The sequence below is a fragment of the Raphanus sativus genome, chromosome 9, assembly GCF_000801105.2.
Source record: "Raphanus sativus cultivar WK10039 chromosome 9, ASM80110v3, whole genome shotgun sequence".
Classification (NCBI taxonomy): Eukaryota; Viridiplantae; Streptophyta; class Magnoliopsida; order Brassicales; family Brassicaceae; genus Raphanus; species Raphanus sativus.
The window spans coordinates 29,754,522-29,777,057 of record NC_079519.1 but is presented as its reverse complement, the minus strand read 5'-3'; the positions used below and the strand labels follow the sequence as shown (position 1 = coordinate 29,777,057).

The 22,536-nt window shown below is 34.1% G+C and overlaps 5 protein-coding genes across 5 annotated transcripts; 2 read left to right on the top strand and 3 right to left on the bottom strand.

The window, feature by feature from the left end:
- Positions 1 to 716: 716 nt before the first annotated feature.
- LOC108827829 (two-component response regulator-like APRR1) lies at positions 717 to 3,415 on the top strand. Its single transcript, XM_018601327.2, has 6 exons — positions 717 to 1,317; positions 1,435 to 1,596; positions 1,695 to 1,828; positions 1,900 to 2,058; positions 2,137 to 2,269; positions 2,364 to 3,415. Exons 1-6 carry the CDS (start codon positions 1,176 to 1,178, stop codon positions 3,284 to 3,286), a joined length of 1,653 nt encoding a protein of 550 aa, XP_018456829.1. The 5' UTR covers positions 717 to 1,175; the 3' UTR covers positions 3,287 to 3,415.
- Positions 3,416 to 3,432: 17 nt separating this feature from the next.
- LOC108827830 (protein NEN2) lies at positions 3,433 to 6,115 on the bottom strand. The gene is made up of 6 exons (XM_018601328.2): positions 5,731 to 6,115; positions 4,969 to 5,126; positions 4,757 to 4,803; positions 4,627 to 4,690; positions 3,888 to 4,537; positions 3,433 to 3,803 (listed from the first exon to the last, which is right to left on the bottom strand). The coding sequence occupies exons 1-6, from the start codon at positions 6,020 to 6,022 to the stop codon at positions 3,563 to 3,565; spliced, it is 1,452 nt and encodes a 483-aa protein (XP_018456830.1). The 5' UTR covers positions 6,023 to 6,115; the 3' UTR covers positions 3,433 to 3,562.
- A 3,634-nt stretch (positions 6,116 to 9,749) lies between these two features.
- LOC108823606 (pentatricopeptide repeat-containing protein At5g61400) lies at positions 9,750 to 12,459 on the top strand. Its single transcript, XM_018596849.2, has 2 exons — positions 9,750 to 11,753; positions 12,033 to 12,459. The coding sequence occupies exons 1-2, from the start codon at positions 9,820 to 9,822 to the stop codon at positions 12,043 to 12,045; spliced, it is 1,947 nt and encodes a 648-aa protein (XP_018452351.1). The 5' UTR covers positions 9,750 to 9,819; the 3' UTR covers positions 12,046 to 12,459.
- Positions 12,082 to 12,312, bottom strand: LOC108823607 (uncharacterized). The gene has a single exon (XM_018596850.2). It carries the CDS (start codon positions 12,310 to 12,312, stop codon positions 12,082 to 12,084), a length of 231 nt encoding a protein of 76 aa, XP_018452352.1.
- Positions 12,460 to 15,485: 3,026 nt separating the features above from the next.
- LOC108823593 (transcription factor MYB28) lies at positions 15,486 to 17,484 on the bottom strand. The gene is made up of 3 exons (XM_018596832.2): positions 16,996 to 17,484; positions 16,757 to 16,886; positions 15,486 to 16,621 (listed from the first exon to the last, which is right to left on the bottom strand). Exons 1-3 carry the CDS (start codon positions 17,126 to 17,128, stop codon positions 15,799 to 15,801), a joined length of 1,086 nt encoding a protein of 361 aa, XP_018452334.1. The 5' UTR covers positions 17,129 to 17,484; the 3' UTR covers positions 15,486 to 15,798.
- Positions 17,485 to 22,536: the final 5,052 nt, after the last annotated feature.

Below are 22,536 nucleotides of genomic sequence, written 5' to 3'. Positions count from 1 at the left end.
TTTGGGTTGCAGGCACCAAATAGTAACTGGACCAGCCATGCATGTACATATAGCATGAGAGGAGTGTGATATTTCAAAATGAATGTAAGTCATCTGTATCTAGCATGATATATTGATATGGATGTCATGTATACTTTCAGGTATGAATGTGTTTCATCCAATTCATTTTTGGGATTACATTTAACAAGTGTATTATACATTCATTTTTTTAAGAAGAAACTGGACACATTCAAGATTTAGAAAAAGTAAAAGTACTGATTACAAATTCATATAAAGTCATATGGAGTTTCATCTGTTTTTATTCCAGGAAAAAAAAACAAGCCAAAATGGGAAACCATCCTAATGTTTGGCATTTAGTTTGGTCACAGATATTTATTTTTGTCAACCAAAAATCTCTTCCTATAATAAATGATTTTGATATGGAGATGCATCTTATCTGCAAATATCCACCATCAAAAATATCTTCAAAGATATTTCTCAAAAAGTGACGTGGCCTTTTCTCTATCTCTACCAAACTATCCATCCACACAACTTTTTCTCCTGCACTTTTTCCCGCCACGTCACCTCCTTCGTCGCCTAAAAATATCTCCCGAGAGGGCCCCACCATTATAGCTCGACGCGCACAATCGAAGTAACTTTCAATCTCCACCGTCCATTTTCATCTCTTTTCAACGCCTCAGATTACCATCTCACATTGTCTTCTTTTCGCGTCTCATAATCTGACCACCACTGGTCGTGTTTTTCTTTTCTCACTCCTCTTGTCGGAAATTCTCCTCTCTCTCTCTCTCTCTCATTTTTTCTTCATCTCATCGCCGGTGATTCTTTTTGAGCTGCCAACGACTCTTGAGTTAGCTTTGTTGCTTAGATTTAGTTTTTTTTTTTGACGTTTTCAATGGCTAAACGATTAGGTTTGGGGATTGAAAGAGTAAACCTTTGGCTTGTTGTGTGACAATAAGTGACTTTGAAGAGAGAAAGTAGGCGTCTTTGTGTAGGGACACTTGTACCGGAACCCTTGTTCTGTTTTTTTTTGGCCATGGAAGTGTCTTAGCACTTGTCTATTGTCTGGTTTATTTTTGTAATTTTGTATTAACTTTTATTTTTTTGGTAGGGAAAATTAGTTTCTTATTTTAGTGGGGTTTTTTTTTTTCTTGTGGTGAGTTTTATCTGTAAATCTGATGATGGATTTGAAGGGGGAGTGTAAGGGAGGAGGAGGAGATGGGTTTATTGACAGAAGCAAAGTCAGGATTTTGCTCTGTGACAATGATTCCAAGAGCTTAGGAGATGTTTTCACACTCCTTTCACAGTGTTCTTATCAAGGTATGCTTTAGAACTGATGGTTTATTCTTTTGTTCTTGTTGTCAAAATGATTCCAAGAGCTTGGGAGATGTTGCTGAGAATTTGTGGATGGATGTTTTTCTTCTGTTTGGAGCGCAGTGACTTCAGTGAAGTCAGCAAGGCAGGTGATTGATGCACTAAACGCAGAGGGACCTGATATAGATATAATACTTGCTGAAATTGATCTCCCAATGGCCAAGGGTATGAAGATGCTGAGGTACATCACTCGTGACAAAGATCTTCGGAGAATCCCCGTCATAAGTAAGCTTTGCTGTTCCTATTCTCCTTTTTTTTTTGTCCAGTTATGGGCTCCTTATGATGCATTTGCTTTATGCTAACGAATCTTATAATATGCCAAGTGATGTCGAGGCAAGACGAGGTACCTGTTGTGGTGAAATGCTTGAAGCTAGGTGCAGCTGACTACCTTGTCAAGCCTCTTCGGACCAACGAGCTTCTCAATTTGTGGACACACATGTGGAGAAGAAGACGCATGGTTTGTCTTGCTCCTATACTTTAAGTTAAAGGACCACTTTATGCGTTTTGATAGTGTGTTTGCTTTTGCAGCTAGGACTTGCTGAGAAGAATATGTTGAGCTATGAGTTCGATCTCGTGGCATCTGATCCAAGTGATCCAAACACAAACAGTAACAACCTCTTCTCTGATGACACAGATGACAGAAGTATTAGGTCCACCAACCCTCAGAGAGGCCATCAGGAAAAAGAGGTGAGAAAGTATTATGGAAGTTTTAAAGTCATCTGAAAAAAATGGCAAAGAGCTAATTTCTCATGCTTTTGCTGGTAGTGTCCTGTTGCTATGGGTTCTGTTTGTGCTGGTAATGGTGCTGATGCCACAGCCACTTCAGCTCCTCCTGCTGTTGCAATTATAGAGCCTCCACTGAATCATCATGAACCTACGGAAAGACGTACTAATCCAGGTGATTGGTTCGCTTTGATGTAGCAAAGAAAATAGCTTTGTTTCTGTGATTTCTTATATAGTTACTGACAGTAATTAACTTCCTGTTTTTGCAGCGCAACTTTCTTCAGTGCCAAAGAAAAGTAGATTGAAGATTGGAGAGTCCTCAGCTTTCTTCACGTATGTCAAGTCTACTGTCCTGGCTACCAACTGTCAAGATCCTCCCCATGTCAATGGGAATGGCTCACTTCATCCAGTTGTGGCGGAGAAGCTTCAAGTAGTGCCCAGTGAGGTGATCAACAAGACCAGACAAACACGCAGAGGTAGAGAGACCGAGAAAAACTATCCTCAAGGAGAGAACTTACAGAATGGTGGCGCCAGCTATCCAAGTTCCCTTGAGCGGCCTTCTCAAACGCTTCCCACGTCAATGGAACTTCATGGTAGGAGTTACAAAGAAGGAAATGTGAGTACTGGACAGGTTGCTGTGAACGGAAGTAAGGATTCATCTCAAGTTGCTTCCCAAAATGCCTATCCTTACTATATGCATGGGGTCATGAACCAAGTTATGATGCAATCAGCAGCCATGATGCCTCAGTATGGTCATCAACATCCTCATTATCCTCCGAATCATCTGAATGGAATGACAGGAGTTCCTTATTACCACCTTCCCATGAACACATCGTTACAGCACAATCAAATGTCACAGAATGGTCAGATGTCTATGGTTCATTATCACCCGTCTTCAAACGAGGTGAGAGTGAATAAACTTGACAGAAGAGAGGAAGCTTTGCTCAAATTTAGACGTAAAAGGAACCAAAGGTGTTTTGATAAGAAGATTAGGTATGTGAATAGAAAGAAGCTTGCTGAGAGGAGGCCGCGTGTTAAGGGTCAGTTTGTTAGGAAAATGAACGGCGTTAATGTTGACTTAAACGGGCAGCCTGAGCCTGACTCTGCTGACTATGATGACGAGGAAGATGAGGATGAAGAAGAAGATGAGAATAGGGACTCATCTCCTCAGGATGATGCTCAGGGAACTTAAGAAAAGAAACATCAAGAACTGAAAACCGCTGTGTGTGTGGCTTAGTTAGTTGATAAACATAAGATGTGTTTGATCATGTTAACTCGGATTCAATGAGTAATATGTATAAACTTTATCATTTTGCTCGGACGACAGAAGATTGCAAATTCAGACAAAGAAACCATTTGCATGTAAATCTGAGTTGCAAGTAATTTAAAACTGAAACCATAATCAGCTATTTATTTCTACTGTCATGAACATCAGTTCTGTGGTGTATGTGCTACTTTGTAATATTTACTAATGTATAACAAGCTTTCTAGCAACTAAACGGATCCCAGCTCTTTGCTGATAATCATATGGCTCCAGGGACAAGAAAGCGTCAAGGACAGTTCCTGGTTTCACCAAAGACTCGAGCTCCTCACCACTTGGGTTGCTTGAGATGAGTTTCTGAGTAGTAGTAGTAGTAGCTCCAGAGAACTCTCTCTGGTGTATCTCAGCTGCATAACGGTCCACATCTCCATTTAACCCTATCGGTATACTGCAACAAACAATACAAGAACAAATAATCACACATGGTTTTTAGATGAAACCAGTAGAAGAGAGACATAGGCAAAAAACTTACTGTATCCTTGCGGTAGGGCTGAGGAACCCTTTCATAGGAATGATCACTGGATTCCAGTCAGAACCGCTCCCTGAATCAACAGATATTGTCTTTGCAGCACTGTCACATTCTTGCAATACGTTGCAGAGACTTGGACTCAGATCAATCATAAAGTTCAGCTTCCTCCTCCCAAAACTATCCATAAATTTGCCACTGATTCCATACCGTACTTTCAGGTCAGGACAACGGAGCTGAAGAGGTTTGTTGTCTCCATGTAAGAGCTGAGGCTTCGTTATTTGACTCCCCTGATAAAGCGGGACCTGAACGGCTTTGATGCATGGACTAGATATCTCTCCAGGCTCCAAGAACCCTTCCTGGTCACCGGTTGCTTCAGGGGTAATAGCCATAGATGGCTGGTTTTGTTCTTCTTCCATGGGACTATCTGGTGGTAGAGTCTCGGAGGTTATCTCCTTGCTTAGAGTGCTCATATCAAAGGGATTCGTTTGAGATCCTGCTGGTGAAACAAATGATAGAATAGGTATAGCTGTAGTGCTCTCCGCTGTTTGCTCACTAACCGGAGATGTTCTTGTATTCCTGCGTCTTCTTGAACTTGTTTCTGGCGTAGTAGTAGTAACCGAGTTCTCTATAAGTTCATCTGGTAGACTTGACTCCTATTGAGAGAAACATACCAAGTTTCTGAATTAGCTATGGGATTTTGGGACGAAGAATAAACCATCTACAAGAGGTAGAGAGACCGTACCAAGAACAAAACAGTGGCACAATACTTGAGAACCTCAAAATTCATCCTGACATCATCCAGGCTCCTAAAGAGATACAAATCATTAGAACACAAACCACTGTAACGCATAAAAGCTTGCGTATTTATATACCTATGCGTTTGATTTCCAATACCAAAGTATGAAGCCAGTGTTGCCATCTGTCCAAACAAAGTCCACAGGAAAAAAACAGAATAAGCATCTAACCAATCTTTTAAAAATAGGGCTGCAAATTGGATTAAAACACCTAATTAGTAATTAGCGGTTTCTTCAACATTGCATAGAGCTAATCTCCATCAAGTAAAGAACTTTTAAATCAGTGTTACCTTCATATCACCAGCTCTCCTCCCAAACTTTTGAGTAAGTAACACCAAGGAGTCAATGGTTCCCTTTGGCTCTGGTGGATCCCTTCCAATCTCTGCAAAAGCTTCTCTTATCCTTGGAATATCAAACCTCAATATGTTGTGACCTGCCCATACCCTTCCTACATATATATACAAACCACTAAAACATCAACACAAAAAGAACAGAACTTTGTGGACTCAGAAAACAGAGCAAACAGAGACAAAAGAACATAGACAGTATCATCTCCTTTGTGGACTCAGAAACCCAAAAGAGTCAAAACTTTCATATCATTTAGCAACTCAACAACATTAGAGAAGAAATAAAGACCGACAGTACAAAACCATTCAAACATAAACACATCTAAACACAAAGAAGAACAAAACAGAGAGAGAGACAAACAGAGACAATTAGAAAAAAAAACAGAGCAAACAGAGACAAAAGAACAGAGACAGTATCATCATCTCCTTTGTGGACTCAGAAAACCCAAAAGAACAGAACTTTCATATCAATTAGCAATTCAACAACATAGAGAAGAAATAAAGACGACAGTACAAACCATTCAAACATCAACACAACTGAAACATAAAGAACAAAACAGAGACAGCCATCAACAACGACAAAAGCTCAAAACTTTGACAGTGTCTCATCTCCTTTGTGGACTAAGAAACACAAAAAGAACAAAACTTTCGTATCAAGTAACAATTCAACAACACAGAGACGTAAGAAAGACGAAAGTTTCAAACCGTGGAGGATCTCGTAGACGTCGTCAGCGATATCTGCAAAGGAGGGTTTCGACTTGACGTCTTCCCTCTTGATGCCGTTGCAATTCACGGAGCGTTCCGTGATGCGGCTGAGATTCGCGGGTCGGACGAGCTGTGTGTAGCTTCGGAGCTCGACTAGCTTCTTGGGGCAGACGAGGATGGAACCGAACTCGAGGATCTCGTGCTTCTGGCCAGCTCGAAACGGAATTGTCGTCTCTAAGTCGAAGAAGGCGATCTCTGAGCGGTTGTCCTCGGAGGGAGTTAGACCAACCATTGTTAACGCGGGTCGGGTTGAAATGAGAGGAAGGTGTGTAAAGTATCGAACTTTTGTCTTTTTGGATTTGGGTTTGGGTATTGAGAGTGGAGATTTATTATATACGGAGGAGGAGACTTAGGAAGGTGGGTTTTGTTATTTTATTCGACCAATTCTGTAGGTAAAGGCCATTTGTGTGATTTGGGTTTGCGTTCTTGGTCGGTGTCCTAAGAAACAAACCAAGGTTTTGTGTTAAATAAAGTTTTTTTTTTAACAATTTTGAAACTAAAGACTAAAGTTTTAGGAAACATATTCAAAGTTAAAGTTCAAAGATTCTGGAAGAAGAACATTATAAAGTACATGCTTGCTATCTGTCAAAAACAATAAGAAATAATATTGAGGATTAAAATGGGAACAAGATTATGAAAATCAAGTTTTTTTTTGTCAGCATGCATGTATGCTTGGGTTTCATTGGTATATTACTGGTCAAACAATCAAATTTAAGAGGGACTTTATAAAACTGAAAATGGAAAACAAAACTCAAGCTGTATTAGCACATTGTTAATAGAGATGGAACTAAGTTTATGTAATTGTTATAACGTCCTAGAACATTTAGAATTAGATTAGTTGTTGATATTATCCAGTGTTCCTAAAATCTAGGCACTATCTGTTCGACAAATTGGACCTAAATGAAATAAGTTTTTTTCCGAACAATCTTTGAAAAATTCAGTCTGAGCACCTATATAATCGGCGTTTAACTAGCATCTAACAATTTTTAAAACATTGATATTATCTACTTTGGAAGATTAGTCGGCCTTCGGCATAAATATCTCACTCTAGTAAATCCAAACAGTAACCAAAATAAACCGATGAAAGTATTGTACCATACAAAGCTGAGAAGATAGTTCTTACGTTGACCAGAATGGATGAATGGCTTGGGTATTCATTGTGTCATTGACTTTTAAGAAGGGAAAACTCTATTACTAGTCAAACAAAATCGAATTTAAGAGGGATTTTATAATAGGAACTGAAAATGGAAAACAAAAAGTCATGCTATGTTAGCAGCATATGTTAATAGAGTGGATGGTGTTTTCAGGATATATTTAGTATGATTCTTAAGCTTTTCCCATTTTAATCTTGTGATAACAAAATTTCGTTCAAGAGTTTGGACAGTGTGAATATGTTGATCCTACAGTTAACTTCTTCAAAATACTAAGTTAATTTAATAAAGTGAAGTCTTAGACTTTGTTTAAAAATTTAGAATTAGATTATTGTTGGTGTTATCTAGGTGTAGATATTTGGATATCTATTTGAGTTTGGTTTGATTTTTTTTCGAGTTTCAAAACTTTGAGGCTAGAAATTTTAGTTATGTTCTTTGGGTTTGTTTTGGAATTCTTTGGGTTTGTTTTGGTTTTGGATACTTATTTAAGTTAGGTAAAATTTCAAAAATATAAATATATTTTAAAATTTTTAATTTCAAAAATGAAATAATATAGAAGTATAATTTTGAATAATATATGACAAAATAACTAATCAGTTTAGATATTTGGACAAAGAATTGATAGTCGTTTCAAATTTTTAAATATTTTAAGTATCTTTGATTATCTTGGCTGTTTGAATACTTTTAATATTATCATGCATTTTGAATAATTCTGAATATTTTATAATATATAATTTTTTTGGATATATAAGATTTAAAATAATTAACATTTTTAAATATATAATTGTGATTCAAATATTTCTAGGTTTTCATAATATTTTAGTTTGGTAGGATTTAGTTTTGGTTTTTCAGATATCAAAATTTTAAATTTATTCAGGATTAGTGCAATTCGAGTTGGATTTGATTTGTTTTTCAAGTTCGAAGAACCTTTTACTGATACTAACCTCAGTGTAACATCAGATTTTCTTACCACAGTGGATTTGATCATCGTGGAAGCTATGCTCCTCGCAACGTCAAATGAGGGGGCAGCAGCCAGCAGGAGAAGATGTCGCGGCATCCGGAAAATTTTTGTCGCTGGTGCGTCTCTAAAATATAATATTTATTTTTCTACATTTATTAATTAAAAAAATTTAAATGATGGTGTTCGCCAATTTTTTAAAACAACAATGACGTTTTCGGAATTATTAATACGAATGGAAACTAAGGAGAATGAATACTTTGTCGTTATTTTCATGATTGTAAAGGAAAACTTCGAAAAATTAATACTTTGCAGTTATTTTCATGTTACTATCGCTTTTCACTGATCAGTGATTATATCTGACTTTTATGTTTACTTCTCATTGGCCTACTAATCTTTATCAAACAACTGACAATTACAAGCATTTCTACTCCATTTTCTCAATACAAGAATTATGACCAGAGAACAAACAAATTGAGTTTTTTATACATAAAATCCCAACAATTTCAAGGCAGAGATTCTACGGGCATCAACAATTTTCACCCATTTATTCACCAACACCCACACAATAAGGCATACATAGTCGTTACATGTACATTTGAAATATGCCGCAACATCAGAGTTGGTTGAATTTCAGTTTTTTTTCACTGATCAGTAGTGATTTTCCTGTTTTTATCATCTTTTAGAAACTTATTGATAGAGTCTAAAAAATGCATTGAAGGAAAAAGAAGAAGATTAAAGTTTAAACAAACTAGTCACACGTCATGGATTACCTTGTATCTTTAGAAGATTCATGGATAAGTCTGACATCTTCAAGCACGAACAGAACAGATGCATCAGAGCTTGTGTGCTTCTTTACTCACCGACAAACATTTATTTATTTGCCTAGTCCTCATGTATTCCAACAGATATATCGGCATGCAATTAATGTCCTGTAAGAAAAGAATTTGTCAAAAGTGTAAAATACTTTCTGCAAGTTCACAAGAAGTGAGTTTTGTCAACAGAAAATGTATAGTTTGCGGTTTACCATAACTACTTGACGCCCAATTCATCGATCGAACATTACGTTGCATTTGTCATAATCCTGTAAAAATATCAAATTTAGTCCCAAAGTTATATAAAGAGTATCTGATATAGAAAGAGATGTTTAACTTTAATTAGTACGAGACATTTTGGAAAGAAGTCCAAAAATAAATTTATACGAACTTATCTTCTAAATATAAAGTGGACAATATCATACTAATCGGATAATAAAGAGTTGGACATGGATTTTCACAAATCCAACAATTGGTATCATAATGTTAACGAGAAATCTGTCAAAAAAAAACAAAATATCTTTCGAGATATGAATATGAGATATGTGTGACAGAAATTAAGTTAAAAATCCCGCAAAGTCAATTGGAACACGAGATAAATATGATCTTTAGTTTAAGAAGGAGAATATGAAATATCAAACTAAATGCACATTGAAAAATTGGACAAAAAATATGATAAAAAAAAGATGTTCAGTTCTAATTAGAACTTAGTACTATGTCTTGTGAGAAGAAGTTCAAAAAATAAATTTATGCAAATTACTTCTTAAATCTAAAAATAGAATTTGCACATGAATTTTCACAAACCCAACATATCCACAGTATGAATTTGCCATCACGAATTTCCCGTGTTTTAGGATGGATGGCAAATTGGCAATGACTCTATCCCCTTACTGATCAATCAAAAATAAAATTGATTTTAAGAACTTATCTTTTTTTTTGTCAGCTTTTAAGAACTTATCTAATAAACCCTGCACAAAAAAAAAAATTCAAACGTTAACCGGAATAAACCGATGTAAGTATTGTACGGTACCAATCAATTACAAACCAACCTGAGAAGATAGTTCACAGTTTGACCAGAATCCAATCACCTCCTCTCCTCCTCCAGATGCTGAAGTTTCTTCATAGACCATCAACTCACATCTCCAAGCTCCAATCTTTCACCTTCAGATCGTTATCTCAACCTCCTTCTCCCTCAAAGTCACCACCTTTGTTCCCTTCTCTGTCTTCTTCTTCGAGTCTAGCAGAATCAATACTAAAATGCAGATCAGCAGAAGAAGCGCTCAAACTCTTCCACACATCTCCAAGACTCAACAACACATCGAACTCCAACGATCTCAGATCTCTCTCCGCATTAATCCACGTCCTAACCGGAGCTCAGAGGTACACGCACGCAAGGTGTTCGATGAAACGCCTCATAGAAACTCTCAAGCGCCGCCCTCACAGAGTTTTCAACGCCCTTGAGGATGTTAACAGCTCGAAGCTCGGTAACGGCGTGTTTAGTCTACTGATTATGGAGTTTGCTGAGATGGGTTTGTTCGAAGAAGCTCTCTGGGTGAGCCGTGAGATGAGAACTTCCCCTGATGTGAAAGCTTGTCTCACGGTTTTGAATGGTTTGGTTAGAAGGAGAAGGTTTGAGTCTGTGTGGGTTGATTATGAATCTATGGTCTCTCGTGGGTTGGTTCCTGATGTGTACATTTACTCTGTTTTGTTTCAATGCTGTTTCAAACAAGGCTTGTCCTCCAAGTTAAAGGTGCTTTTTGAGGAAATGGCATCTAGAGGGATCAAGGCGAATGTTTATGTTTTTACTATATACATCCGTGATCTGTGTAGGGAGAGTAAGATGGAGGAAGCGGGGAAAGTGTTCGACTTGATGAAGAGGAAACATGGTGTTGCTCCGAACTTGTTTACTTACAGTGCAATGATTGGTGGGTACTGCAAAACCGGTGGGTTAAGACAGGCTTACACGTTGTATAAGGAGATTCTGGTGCCAAACGTTGTGGTTTTCGGAGCGTTGGTTGATGGTTTCTGCAAAGCTAACGAATTGGTAGCTGCTAGGAGTCTTTTAGTGCATATGGTGAAGTTTGGGGTTGATCCTAATTTGCATGTTTATAACTGTCTAATCTATGGGGAGTGCAGATCAGGGAGCTTGTCAGAAGCAGTGAGATTGTGTTCTGAGATGGAAAGGTTGAGTCTTTGGCCTGATGTGTTTACTTATACTATACTTATCAACGGGCTATGTAGTGAAGATCGGTTAACAGAAGCAGATGGATTGTTTCAGAAGATGAAGAGTGAGAGGATCTTTCCTAGCTCTGTGACTTACAATTCGTTGATTCATGGGTATTGTAAAGAGGACAATATGGAGAAAGCTTTGGAGTTGTGCTCAGAGATGACAGCAAATGGTGTAGAACCGGACATCATAACGTTTTCTACTTTGATCGATGGTTACTGCAAGTTGAGAAACATGAAAGCTGCAATGGGATTGTACTCTGAGATGAGCATCAAAGGCATAGTTCCTGACGTTGTGACGTACACAGCTTTGATCGATGGGCAGTTCAAAGAAGCTAACGTGAAAGAAGCACTAAAGCTGTACAGTGATATGTTAGAAGCTGGAGTCCACCCCAATGAGCACACATTCGCTTGCCTCGTTGATGGTTTCTGGAAAGAAGGGAGAGTCTCTGATGCCATCGAGTTTTATCTGGAGAACAATCAAGCTAATAGGGCATGCTGGAATCATGTGGGTTTCACTTGTTTGATTCAAGGGTTATGTCAGAACGGCTACATTCTTAGAGCTACCAGGTTGTTTTCAGACATGAGATCTGGTGGGGTAACCCCGGACTTACAGAGTTATGTATCAATGCTAAAAGGTCATCTTCAAGAAAAGCGTGTTATTGATACAATGATGTTGCACTGTGATATGATCAAAACTGGTATTTTGCCAAACCTTGTGGTGAATCAGTTCCTAGCCATGCTTTACCAAGAGAATGGATATCAAAGATCAGCTTGTTTCTTGACCAACTTGAATCATTTAGGAACTATAAGGTAATCTGCAAGTAGATCTCTGTTATCTCAAGAGAAATTGTGATTTATTTTTGGTTCTATCTCTTGGCTGTAATTAGTGTGTCTTTTTTTTTAAATAACATTTGGTGGAGTCTTGACTTATTATTATTTAAACTGTGTTAAGGCTTGTTATCTTGTTGGCCATGTTTACATATTTGAACTAATCACACATTTCATCATTGGTGACGAGATTGAGCAATAACACAATTTATAAATCTAAGAATCTCATTTTATTCAATACTTATTTAAACTTCATTGCAGTTTATTTAATTAGAGAGATGGATGCTTCATGCCACACACACAGACAAAATCACTTCTTGCTCTGTCCACTGCCATGCAAGTTACTAAAGTAGCCTTGAGGGTTACTCTCGAATCCACCTCTTGAGATGAAAGCACTACCTTTGGACCCCGGTGCTACCATATTATTACCTCCTCCACCGCCTCCGCTCTTTCCACCACCGCTGCTACCGCTACCGCCACTGCTCTTTCCTCCACCGCCACCGCTCTTTCCTCCACCGCTGCTGCCGTTTTTTCCACTCATATTTCAAAATTTTGGTTATGTTCAAGAACTTAGAGATATGAGACTGTGCAAGTTTGTGACTTGAACATTGCCTATTTATAGTGGTACATAGCGGATTCAAACCGTTGGTCAAAGAAAAATGACACTTCCCAAGATTATTGTAATCACTGCCTGCGTTGTCTAATTACTTCATATCACCTCGTGAAAGGGATTAGTATCGAATTACATTTTACAAAGTAGTTACCATTTATTAGCGGGTTGAATTTATCAAACGGCTCTTTTGAATTCGTTTTCAGGCTTTACGGTACAGAGCCCACAAAAGTATTGTGCCTAACTAGTTTTGTATATTAGCCCATTGTCGCTCATCTATAACTGAGCTGTTGTTTCTTCCAACGATTAACATATATGAATATGATTGGTTAGAGAGTAACCCCAAGTTGAAAGCATAAAAGAGTATTGTAAGTTTGTAATATTTCCTTTTTGAACACTGGGTAGCGCACATTACACCATCACGTAATCTTTAACTCTATTACTTGTGATGATGAATTATCTGCAACATATGCGATATTGATGAAGCTTTATTACATATGAAGATTAACTATCCACATATAATGATTTTACCACTTAGATCGACGAATAATTTTGCATATTTGACATTCTCGATAAACATATTCTTTCCGCAACAACAAACAACCATAACGAACAGCTCTATCTACATTGAAACACCCCAAAAATTTAATTTGCAAGAAATTGTATAGTATGAAATCAAAACTCTAGATATAGATGTATAAACCTTTAAACTTTAACTAATACGCTAATGTGCCTCCACCCTTAAATGCTTCCTTAGCTAATGGATTTACACAACCATTACACTCACAATTGTTGCAGTCACCAACCCTCCTAGCCAACATTTAACTGTGTTTTTTATTGTTTGAAGTTATCAATGGGCAACAATAGTGATAGCAAAAGTAAACCGGTATAATGAAAAGTGCTACTAATTAAGTGCCCACACAAAAAGAAGTGCTTCCACAAATGTCATAAACGTGCTTACGATGAAGAAAACTATAATTAATTATTCACCTAAACACTGGGTTGGCTTTAGTTGTTCTAAGTTTGTTTGTTTTGTTAATGAGTATTGCATTACTAAAAAGCTAGCTTTTGCCCTCTTATTTGCAACAACAAAGGAAAGGCTAAATCATAAATGTATCACGTGGATGCACGTGTTTCAAATATTATGAATTTTGCTTATTTAAGAAGTATCAAGCCAGGTAATCATCTAATAACACAGTATTTTACACGATGTCACGGTATTTGGTTAAGGTAATCGGCAAAGAAAAATTTGTAGCCAATTAATCATGTTATATTAATAATTATTATATTTTATCATAATATTATGTCTTATATTTTTATAATATTATAATATATTAACACTGATAATTTATTATTGAATCATCATAATATCTCATAATCAACCAATCATAAATATTTTTTAAGTGCACCAAATTATAATTGTTGTACTTATTGTACAAATTGTTTAATAACGTTAGAAACTATAGTTATACACAATCGCAAATTCAGGCAGCCACAGCCGCAACGGTCATGTTTCAACGGGTAAGCTTAAATCAATAATTGTAACCAGAACGTAAAAGAATAAAGAATACTAACCAATCATTCGTGAACGATGGTACAATTCTCATATGGAGGGTGGGATAAGAAAGTGTAGAGATCATGGAAAGAGGCGAACGAAGATGCAAGATACCCATGGCACGAATGGGGTCAAATGAGTTATGATTTGGTCTTGTAAATTGCATTGATTTGTGCCTCTTTGTAAGATCATAGAGGCATTTTTACTATTCATTAAGAAAACAAAAAAAAAATGATTGATGGATGGCTGAGTGGGTCAAAAAGCCATTTACAAAAAAAACAAAGAACTCTAAGAAAATATTATCGCCTTTTTTTCTTTATTGGGAATTAGTAAGCGAATTTAGAAATCTAAGAGCATGATTATTGCATAGATTCTTAGTAAAAGTCCTTAATACACATATATGTATATGTATATATTATATATGCGTATATAATTGTTTGTTAAGGACTTTACGGAAACCGAAATCGAAAGTTCCTTAATTAAGAAACTTTCGGTTTCGGTTTCCGTAAAATTCTTACCAAACAATTATATACACATATATAATATATACATATACATATATATACATATATGTGTATTAAGGACTTTTGTTAAGAATCTATGCAATAATCATGTTCTAAAGGTTATCATGAGGAGATGAAAAGTAGTATTTATTAAATTATCAGGGTTAACACTGTGCCGTAATGGTAGTCTTCCATTTTTGGCACATAAATACTTTGATATTACTTTATACTCTCTCCGTTTCACAAAGAATGTCACTTAGACACTTTTCACACATATACTCCCTATGTTTCATTATAAGTGTCGTTTTAGACTTGTGCACACGGATTAAGAAAGCATTTAATTTTGCATATTTTCAACATAAAAACATCATTGCCGATACAATTCAACCAATAGAAAAATAGAATGGAGAATAAAGTTAATAAATTTTGCATTGAAACTCTAAAACGACACTTATTTTGCAACGAAAAAAATTCTCTAAAACGACACTTAATATAAAACAGAGGGAGTATTAAGAAACTCATTAAAATACATTTATGTTTTAATTAATATCACATATTTAACCAATAGTATTTTAGATAAATAATTTTATTTATAAGATCAATGCATTTTGCAATTAATTTTGAACTGAAATGTTGTATAAATTGCATTGGTATTGTAGAATGACATTCTTTGTGAAACAAAAAAAATATGTCAAAATGACACTTAAGCCGTTGGGTTACCGTTCTAATTATCTGTTTCCCCTCTTGATCTCTAGCTCTCATCTAAATTGTTTATGGACCACACAGACACACTTTACTTGGAACGTCTTTTTCGTTGGAGTTTTCTCAATCATTACTTTGAAATTTAATTCTTTATTCTACAACAGTACTGGAAAGAAAAAGAATGATGTGGTCGGTTCAAATACAACGAAAGATACCACCACCTTCATGCCATATAAAGTTGGAAACACTATATGGTCGAATCATAAAGAAGATCATGCATGATGAAAACCACAAAAGAGTATGATTGATGATTATAATGGACTTTAACTTTTAACGGAAAAAAAGACTATAATGATTGTAACATTGAAGTAAACATACGATAAACTTTACAAGCTTTATTAAAAAAAAGCATCGTGGCCGGAGACTCAATTATCAATTGGTCCGCCAGGTTACCATGCATGATAGAGAAACCCTAATTTTTAGCGGAAACCTGAGATAACCCTTATTTCACATCATATGTACAATCCCTACACTTGGGACTAACAACCATAATCTTGGACATATACTAAACAACCCATATAATAAAATACATACATAACTTCTTGTTCTGACAAGTTTCAATAGTTTTTGAAACCTTTCTGCTTGGGAATCGAAGATTCATATGAAATGGTTTCCGAGGGAATCAGAATCCGTGTCATATATAAAATCCGCATGGTCAAGAAGATAATTTGACCAACCCTCAATAGGATTGTCTTGATCATCAACGCTAGTTGATGAGACTTCTTGAGACACATCGGACATAAGAAGATCATGACCATAGTTATGATTCATGTTGTGCTCCTCATTGTGGTCATCTCTCCCGAAATTTTCGAGAAAATGTGAGAAGCAGTCCTGATCTATACCGAGATCAGAAGTAGTATTCATCTCATGCTCAGGGTAAAACGTTGTTTGGAGGAAGGGATCGAACTCGACGATAGTGTTTATGAGGGATGCGTTAGAATTATCCTCTTCATTGCGCACCTGCTCAAAGAAACCATTGGAAAAGCTTGTATTAGCACTCAAGCTACCTTCCATGGAAGCAGACAAAACTTCTTTCATGGAAGTGGCCTTAGCCGCAACTTTGTTCAAAAGCCTTGATGTAGAACACGATTTCTTCAAACGTTTCTTGGGAGTCAAGGAACCGTCCTCATGAACTGGTGTCCCATCTTTGCTGGTAGTCTCGGAAACCGTGTTTAAACCGGAGGAAGGAGGACGAGACATTGAAGGCATTGAGCTTGACCGGGAGTATTGCTTGTCGGAACTAGATGCATCGAGGGAATGCAAATTCTCAGGTACAGTAGGGTTGGTATTAGAAGCTAGTGGCTTGTGAGTCACGGGATCAATACCCTGTTCGATCAAACGTTTTTTGAGATGTGTGTTCCAGTAGTTCTTGATCTCATTGTCTGTTCTTCTAGGTAAATGTCTCGCTATGACCGACCACCTAAAGACATGAACAAATGAGTTAATATAAGATCGAAGACCGAAAGTAAAATTATTATATTTTAAGAAACTTTGTTATGGAAGAAACAGAATCAGAATGATAATCATTGGAGGACCCATACACACATGTACTTACTTGTTTCCACGAGAAGCATGAAGCATGATGATGATCTGTTCCTCCTCTGAACTAAACTCACCTCTTTTGACCTCAGGTTTTAGGTAGTTAGTCCATCTCAGTCTACAACTCTTTCCACACCTTTTCAACCCTAGTTAAAATTCAACATAAAACTTTCATTTTTTACCAAATATATATATATATATATATATATATATATATATATATATATATATGTGTGTGTTTTAATAGATATTAACCAGCTTTTTGAGGAATGTCGCGCCAGCCTCCTTCTCCATGTTCATGGATGTAAGAGATGAGTTTCTTATCTTCCTCGGTGGTCCACGCCCCTTTCTTCAGCGCTTCTCCGACACAACATGGCTTTCTTGACATTTTTCGATATATATATGAACACTATTACAATTTAATAACCTCTCAAAAACACTCAAGAAAATGAAAATGTAAAGAAAAATATACTGGAGGAAAATAAAATTTGATAGGATTTTTTTGTTTCTAAGATAAGAAAGAAATAGATCGGTTGATGAGAACTCTGATGCATCTGTATATGAAACTAATCGAGAAACGCTCTTGGGTCTCGCCCACAGAGCAGCTAGTTGTTTTCATGTTTTTCACTTAGACTCCAAATTTTGCTTTCTATTTGTTTTTGAAATATTACAACACTATGATCAGAATAAAGAAGCTCATGAAGGAGTAAGAGCGCGTGAACTGTGATGGTGGTGAACTTACGAGCTATAACCCTCTATATATATAGACACGTACATACTCAGGAGGCAGGATGTTATTATATATTTTTTGGTAAGTAAATTATAGATTATTAAATTGATCAAATTGATCAAATTGATCAAGTTGTTAAAGCCAGCTCGTAGTTACTTTTAACAAGAATAATTAATTTTTGCAAATTAATAATGTAGTATTTACTATATTTTGGTATGCATATTAATTTTGATATATTTTGGTTAAGAAATTATCGCTTTGGTTCTTGAAGAAATATCTATACTATTAAAAAGGAAGTACTTTTGAAAAGTCGACTTATGCAAGGTTGTTGGACCTATTCATCAGACTTAAAAAACTTTTGGTCCATTCCTTATATAATTTAAATATACACGCTAGCTAAACATTTTAAATTGTTTGGCCATATAATAAATTAACCTAACTATACAATACCAAATACGTCTATATTTTCTCCTACAATCAAGCGGAAGTTATAAGAAAACAAATTAAATTTGTATTAATCATATGTCCACGGTTTCCAATTTGCTATATCCACTTTCTTCCATTTTTTTGTAACATCCACTTTTTTTTTTATTATTTACACTTGCCATATACAAAAATTGTTCTAGACACTTTAATATCTATTCTACTAATTTAGCAATTGATAATAGTTGAGTCCAATTTAAAAATACATGGAACCTATAAATATAATTGCAACAATATATATATATATATATATATATAACTGTTTATATGCCGAGATATAACTGCAACAATAACAAAGAAGTTTCATAATGATAAATTCTATTTTTTAAGACTGGCATATTTTTGGTATATCGAATTCCTTATCATGGAACTTAAACTTCTATTTTAAAGGCCAATCTATATCAAACTCCTTATCATACTAATCTCAATTTCAAATTTTGTATATTTTTGTAGCTATTTTTATAGGTTCAGAGATGTGAGAGAAATATTAAATATATCCTCGAGAAAAATTAAATATTCAGAGATATAATTGGTTACATCTTTGATTTTATAAAAATCATAATTTCTTAAAAGATATAAAACAAAAAATATATTCATCCTTTTAAAGGCGGATCACAAGATTTGGTTCAACTAATTGAAAAAATCAATTTGCGGATGCGGGTTATGAGTATTTTATTCTGGGTGGGTGCGGATTAGTAGATTTTGGATTACGGGTATCCACCGACTCGAAAAGTATTTAAAAAATGTAAACACTTTTTAAAAAATATGGTAATTTAAAAAAATTTAAATATAGAATTTTTATAATAAATACATTTTTATATTTTTATAATAATTAAATTAAATAATTATTTTTAAAAATTTATAACCCACGGATAACCGTAAAATTAAATGGGAAAGGTGCCGGTACAAATTATTTGTTTGCGGATTGTGCGGATCATATTTTTGACCAAAACAAAATTGAATCCCACGGGTTACCGGGTTCGACTGGCAATATACATGATCAATTTTAAAATTGCTATTATTTAATAAAATGTATTTTGATTAAGATTCGTACACAAATATGATTATAAAGAAAAATACAAATATAATCACAAAAAAAAATTTACACAATCTAAATTAAAACAAAAATATACCCGCCCTTTAAAGGTCGGGTCATAATCTAGTACTACAGTTATATCACCTAAATGTAATAGATTCTCGCATATTCGTTATCATATGGCAAAACAAACTGGAGTTGGCTCAGTGACATAAATGTAATTTCTAAATATAGAAGAAGAACTAAAAATAGCACCAAGATCCAACTGTATTTTCTAATATCCTATTGTATTATGTGCAAATATTTATGTAAGCTTAAATATTTGGTTTATATCAAATATAACAATTGATTATTATATATATCAGACATTTAAAACTTAAATCTAATTTTACAAACGCAAATGCCAAAAAACAAACGTGTCAATAGTACTGTAGAAATAGTGAAGCGAGAAAGCGATAGACATTATTGTTTTTTTTGTAACGATAGAGACATTTGAAAAAACTAAAAAAAAAAAGCAATTTCGATGGCATTATTGTTGATCATAGAGAATTGAAGGTATATTGTAACATCACGTGTTATTTTCGACGTAGGTCCTATTTGTTTGCCACTCTTGTCATTATTCTATTATTGTTCGTCTCTTACCACCTCACGATATTCCCATTTCCTTTTTTTTTTTTTATCAGCAGCATTACAGATTCATATAGATTATGTGAACCAAACCAAAAGATCCGCATCCATGTGAATGACGTAAAACGATTGCTTCCTTTCACTACGTGCTAGACTGTCCGCATTTTTATTATTCGTTATGGGTACATGGATCACCTCTGAAGTAGTGAAACTACTCCTCAGACTTCGTATATCTTTAAAATAATTTGCAAAGGCTGACCACTCTTCTGGTTCCGAAACCATCTTCACCAAATGTGAACAATCCGTTGCAAACGTCACGTTAAACTGTCTTAAATTTCTCATACATTCCATTAACCAGATATTCCCATTTCCCTTCTCTATAATTCAATTTCTTGAACTAAAGTTAATTATCTTCATGCCTCTTGGGGTTCTCAACGTAACCTTCACCTGGTGAAACCCACCTTGATAGTCGTTTTCTAAGAGCATGACCAGTGAGTGTATCTTGGAAAAGAGTATCTAATTGTTAAAATGTTATTACTTGTAAACTAAATGAATTTATAGTCAAATTTAAATCATAAAAACAGAACAGATCAATGATAGAGTATTAAACATTTGTTGAGGTTCGCCTGCCAGAACTTTTCATTCTTCTTTTTCCCTCCACTCTTTTTATATTTTCTTCGGTTTATTTAATACTCCATCTAGATACTTTTCTAGATACACCAAAAAGGGTGATCTAAAGCTTAAATTTGTGATTGGAATAGTAGTGGGTGTTTTTAGTTATGTAACTACACATCCTTTCTATCATTTTAATTAGTGTTTAGAAAAAAGTTGTTTCAAAATAATTGATGTTTTCGTTATTCTAGATAGAATCTAATATTATCTGCATTTTGTAATTTAAATTTTGCGATCAATTACAAAATGCTATGTTTTTAATTGGTCGAATTAATTTTATTTAGTGATATTTTTATATAACTAAGATAAATTGTATAAAAGTTTAAATTTTCTAATTTATGTGCAAAAACTTTTAAAACTACTTATATTGAAACAAAAAGAATACTTTAGGTTTTTTATACCAGATCAGCCCTAAAACTTAGAAGGGACATATGCATTTATTAAGAATTTAATAATTAAAAAAAAAACAATTTCGTGGATCTATCATAAATTACATTTTGAAATTTTGAAAACAAATTATATATTGTTTCATTGAAATGTGTCTAAACTGCTACTATCCCTGTATTTTTTTTTTTTTACTTTTGACTAAAAGCATATTCAAAAAAACTATTTATTTTAAAGTTTACAAAACTCTAAATTTGAAGGTTTAAGATATTCTTCTCTAACAGTAAAACTTTAAATCTAAATTTAAAATTATTTGTATTTTACACTATAATCTTTATATTTTGTTACAATTAATATAAATTCATAAAAACTTTATAACACATATATAAAAATATTAGTAATATTAAGTAATAAAATCTTACATTAAACATATAAAATTATAAATAGAAATACATAACAATTATTAAACTAAAAGTAAAATACCATTATTCCATAATTATTTCCATAATACTCCATCTTTGGCTACACAAAATTGTTTCGGACAATATTTTAAAAAGTTTTGGAGGTTCCAGAGCAGATTTACCAGACCATTAATGTTGTTGTAATATTTAACTTTGTCTAATAATTATGTCTTCATATATCTTAGTTAAGATTTTTTTAAAGTTTATTTAGTAATATTCTTGTTTTCTAATTGTAGTCTTAAATTATTCTAAATCTTAATTAAAATTTTTGTTTAATTTTATGTGTATCATTTGAATTTATAAAAACAAAGTTGAAATATTTATGATACAGAAAAAAATTAAGGATTAAAACTATAAATGAAAAAATACTTAAAATTATAAAATGATGTATGTTAGTTATAAAGATTAAAATATAAATAAAAAGATGAAACTTCAAATTTGAAGTTTTGAATAGTGAAACTTCAAATTTGAAGTTTCATTTCTTAAAACTCTAAATTTAAAATTTTGAAATTGATTTTTGAAAACAAAAAAATTATATTTTAAGTTATATAGTTTCTTTTGAAGATGCTCTAAGAAATATGCTCTAAGAATATTACAACATAAGCTTACCTAATATGTTTTTTAGATGTTTTTAAGAAAACATCTAATACAACATATGGTGTTTTATCACACTAATTTATAGTTTAATATAATATCTATGTATCCCTCTATTATTAAAAGAGAAGCAAATAAAAAAATAATCTTTAATTGATAATTTATTTACATCTATGCCATTTTATATATGTCTCAGCTTGAGAATACATTTGAGAAGTCAAATTATTTTTTTGTATCTAGAATAATTACAAAGAAATGACATTGGACTTCCATATTTACAATTATTTTGGCTACATACATTTATTTCGTATGGTTTCAACGTTTGCTTTCCCCGTAAACTCTTCCGCATATGATCACAAAGATAATTTCCTATGGGCCTACAAACAAAAATTATTACATAGTTGTAAAAAACTAATACCCATTATGGACACATGATCTTGCTTTTTTTTTTTTTTGTTGTTGTCGGGTTTACACATGATCTTGCTAACAAATAACTTTTGTATATTCTCAATTCTTTAGGATTCATGCGTCAGTTAGTATAAAGTATCAGTAGTGACCTTGAAAAGCGAATATATATGATATGGTAATGTTTACCTTTTAACACATGAACCTGCTAAATGCTAATGAATATACTTTCTAATTTCCCAAATCTTAGAATGCTACGGTCAAAATTTAAAATACAAAGAATCAATAATGACCTTGAAATTGAACACATTTTTGGAAAATTTTTAGATGTTGTGAACACATGAACTTGATGTCACTTACGAAATAGAATAACATACAAATTCCAAAATGTTTCTTCATTCTAC

What these genes read in the sequence shown, in the direction of transcription:
- LOC108823593 (XM_018596832.2), bottom strand. Translation starts at nt 17,128, where the DNA reads ATGTCAAGAAAGCCATGTTGTGTCGGAGAAGCGCTGAAGAAAGGGGCG. An exon ending in CGACATTCCTCAAAAAGCTG is followed by an intron (nt 16,887 to 16,995) that starts GTTAATATCTAT and finishes AATTTTAACTAG; the next exon opens with GGTTGAAAAGGTGTGGAAAG. An exon ending in CATGCTTCTCGTGGAAACAA is followed by an intron (nt 16,622 to 16,756) that starts GTAAGTACATGT and finishes TCATGTCTTTAG; the next exon opens with GTGGTCGGTCATAGCGAGAC.
- LOC108823606 (XM_018596849.2), top strand. Translation starts at nt 9,820, where the DNA reads ATGCTGAAGTTTCTTCATAGACCATCAACTCACATCTCCAAGCTCCAA.
- LOC108827829 (XM_018601327.2), top strand. Translation starts at nt 1,176, where the DNA reads ATGATGGATTTGAAGGGGGAGTGTAAGGGAGGAGGAGGAGATGGGTTT. An exon ending in TTCACAGTGTTCTTATCAAG is followed by an intron (nt 1,318 to 1,434) that starts GTATGCTTTAGA and finishes TTTGGAGCGCAG; the next exon opens with TGACTTCAGTGAAGTCAGCA. An exon ending in GGAAAGACGTACTAATCCAG is followed by an intron (nt 2,270 to 2,363) that starts GTGATTGGTTCG and finishes CTGTTTTTGCAG; the next exon opens with CGCAACTTTCTTCAGTGCCA.
- LOC108827830 (XM_018601328.2), bottom strand. Translation starts at nt 6,022, where the DNA reads ATGGTTGGTCTAACTCCCTCCGAGGACAACCGCTCAGAGATCGCCTTC. An exon ending in CGTCTACGAGATCCTCCACG is followed by an intron (nt 5,127 to 5,730) that starts GTTTGAAACTTT and finishes ATATATATGTAG; the next exon opens with GAAGGGTATGGGCAGGTCAC. An exon ending in GGAGAGCTGGTGATATGAAG is followed by an intron (nt 4,804 to 4,968) that starts GTAACACTGATT and finishes TTGTTTGGACAG; the next exon opens with ATGGCAACACTGGCTTCATA.
- LOC108823607 (XM_018596850.2), bottom strand. Translation starts at nt 12,312, where the DNA reads ATGAGTGGAAAAAACGGCAGCAGCGGTGGAGGAAAGAGCGGTGGCGGT.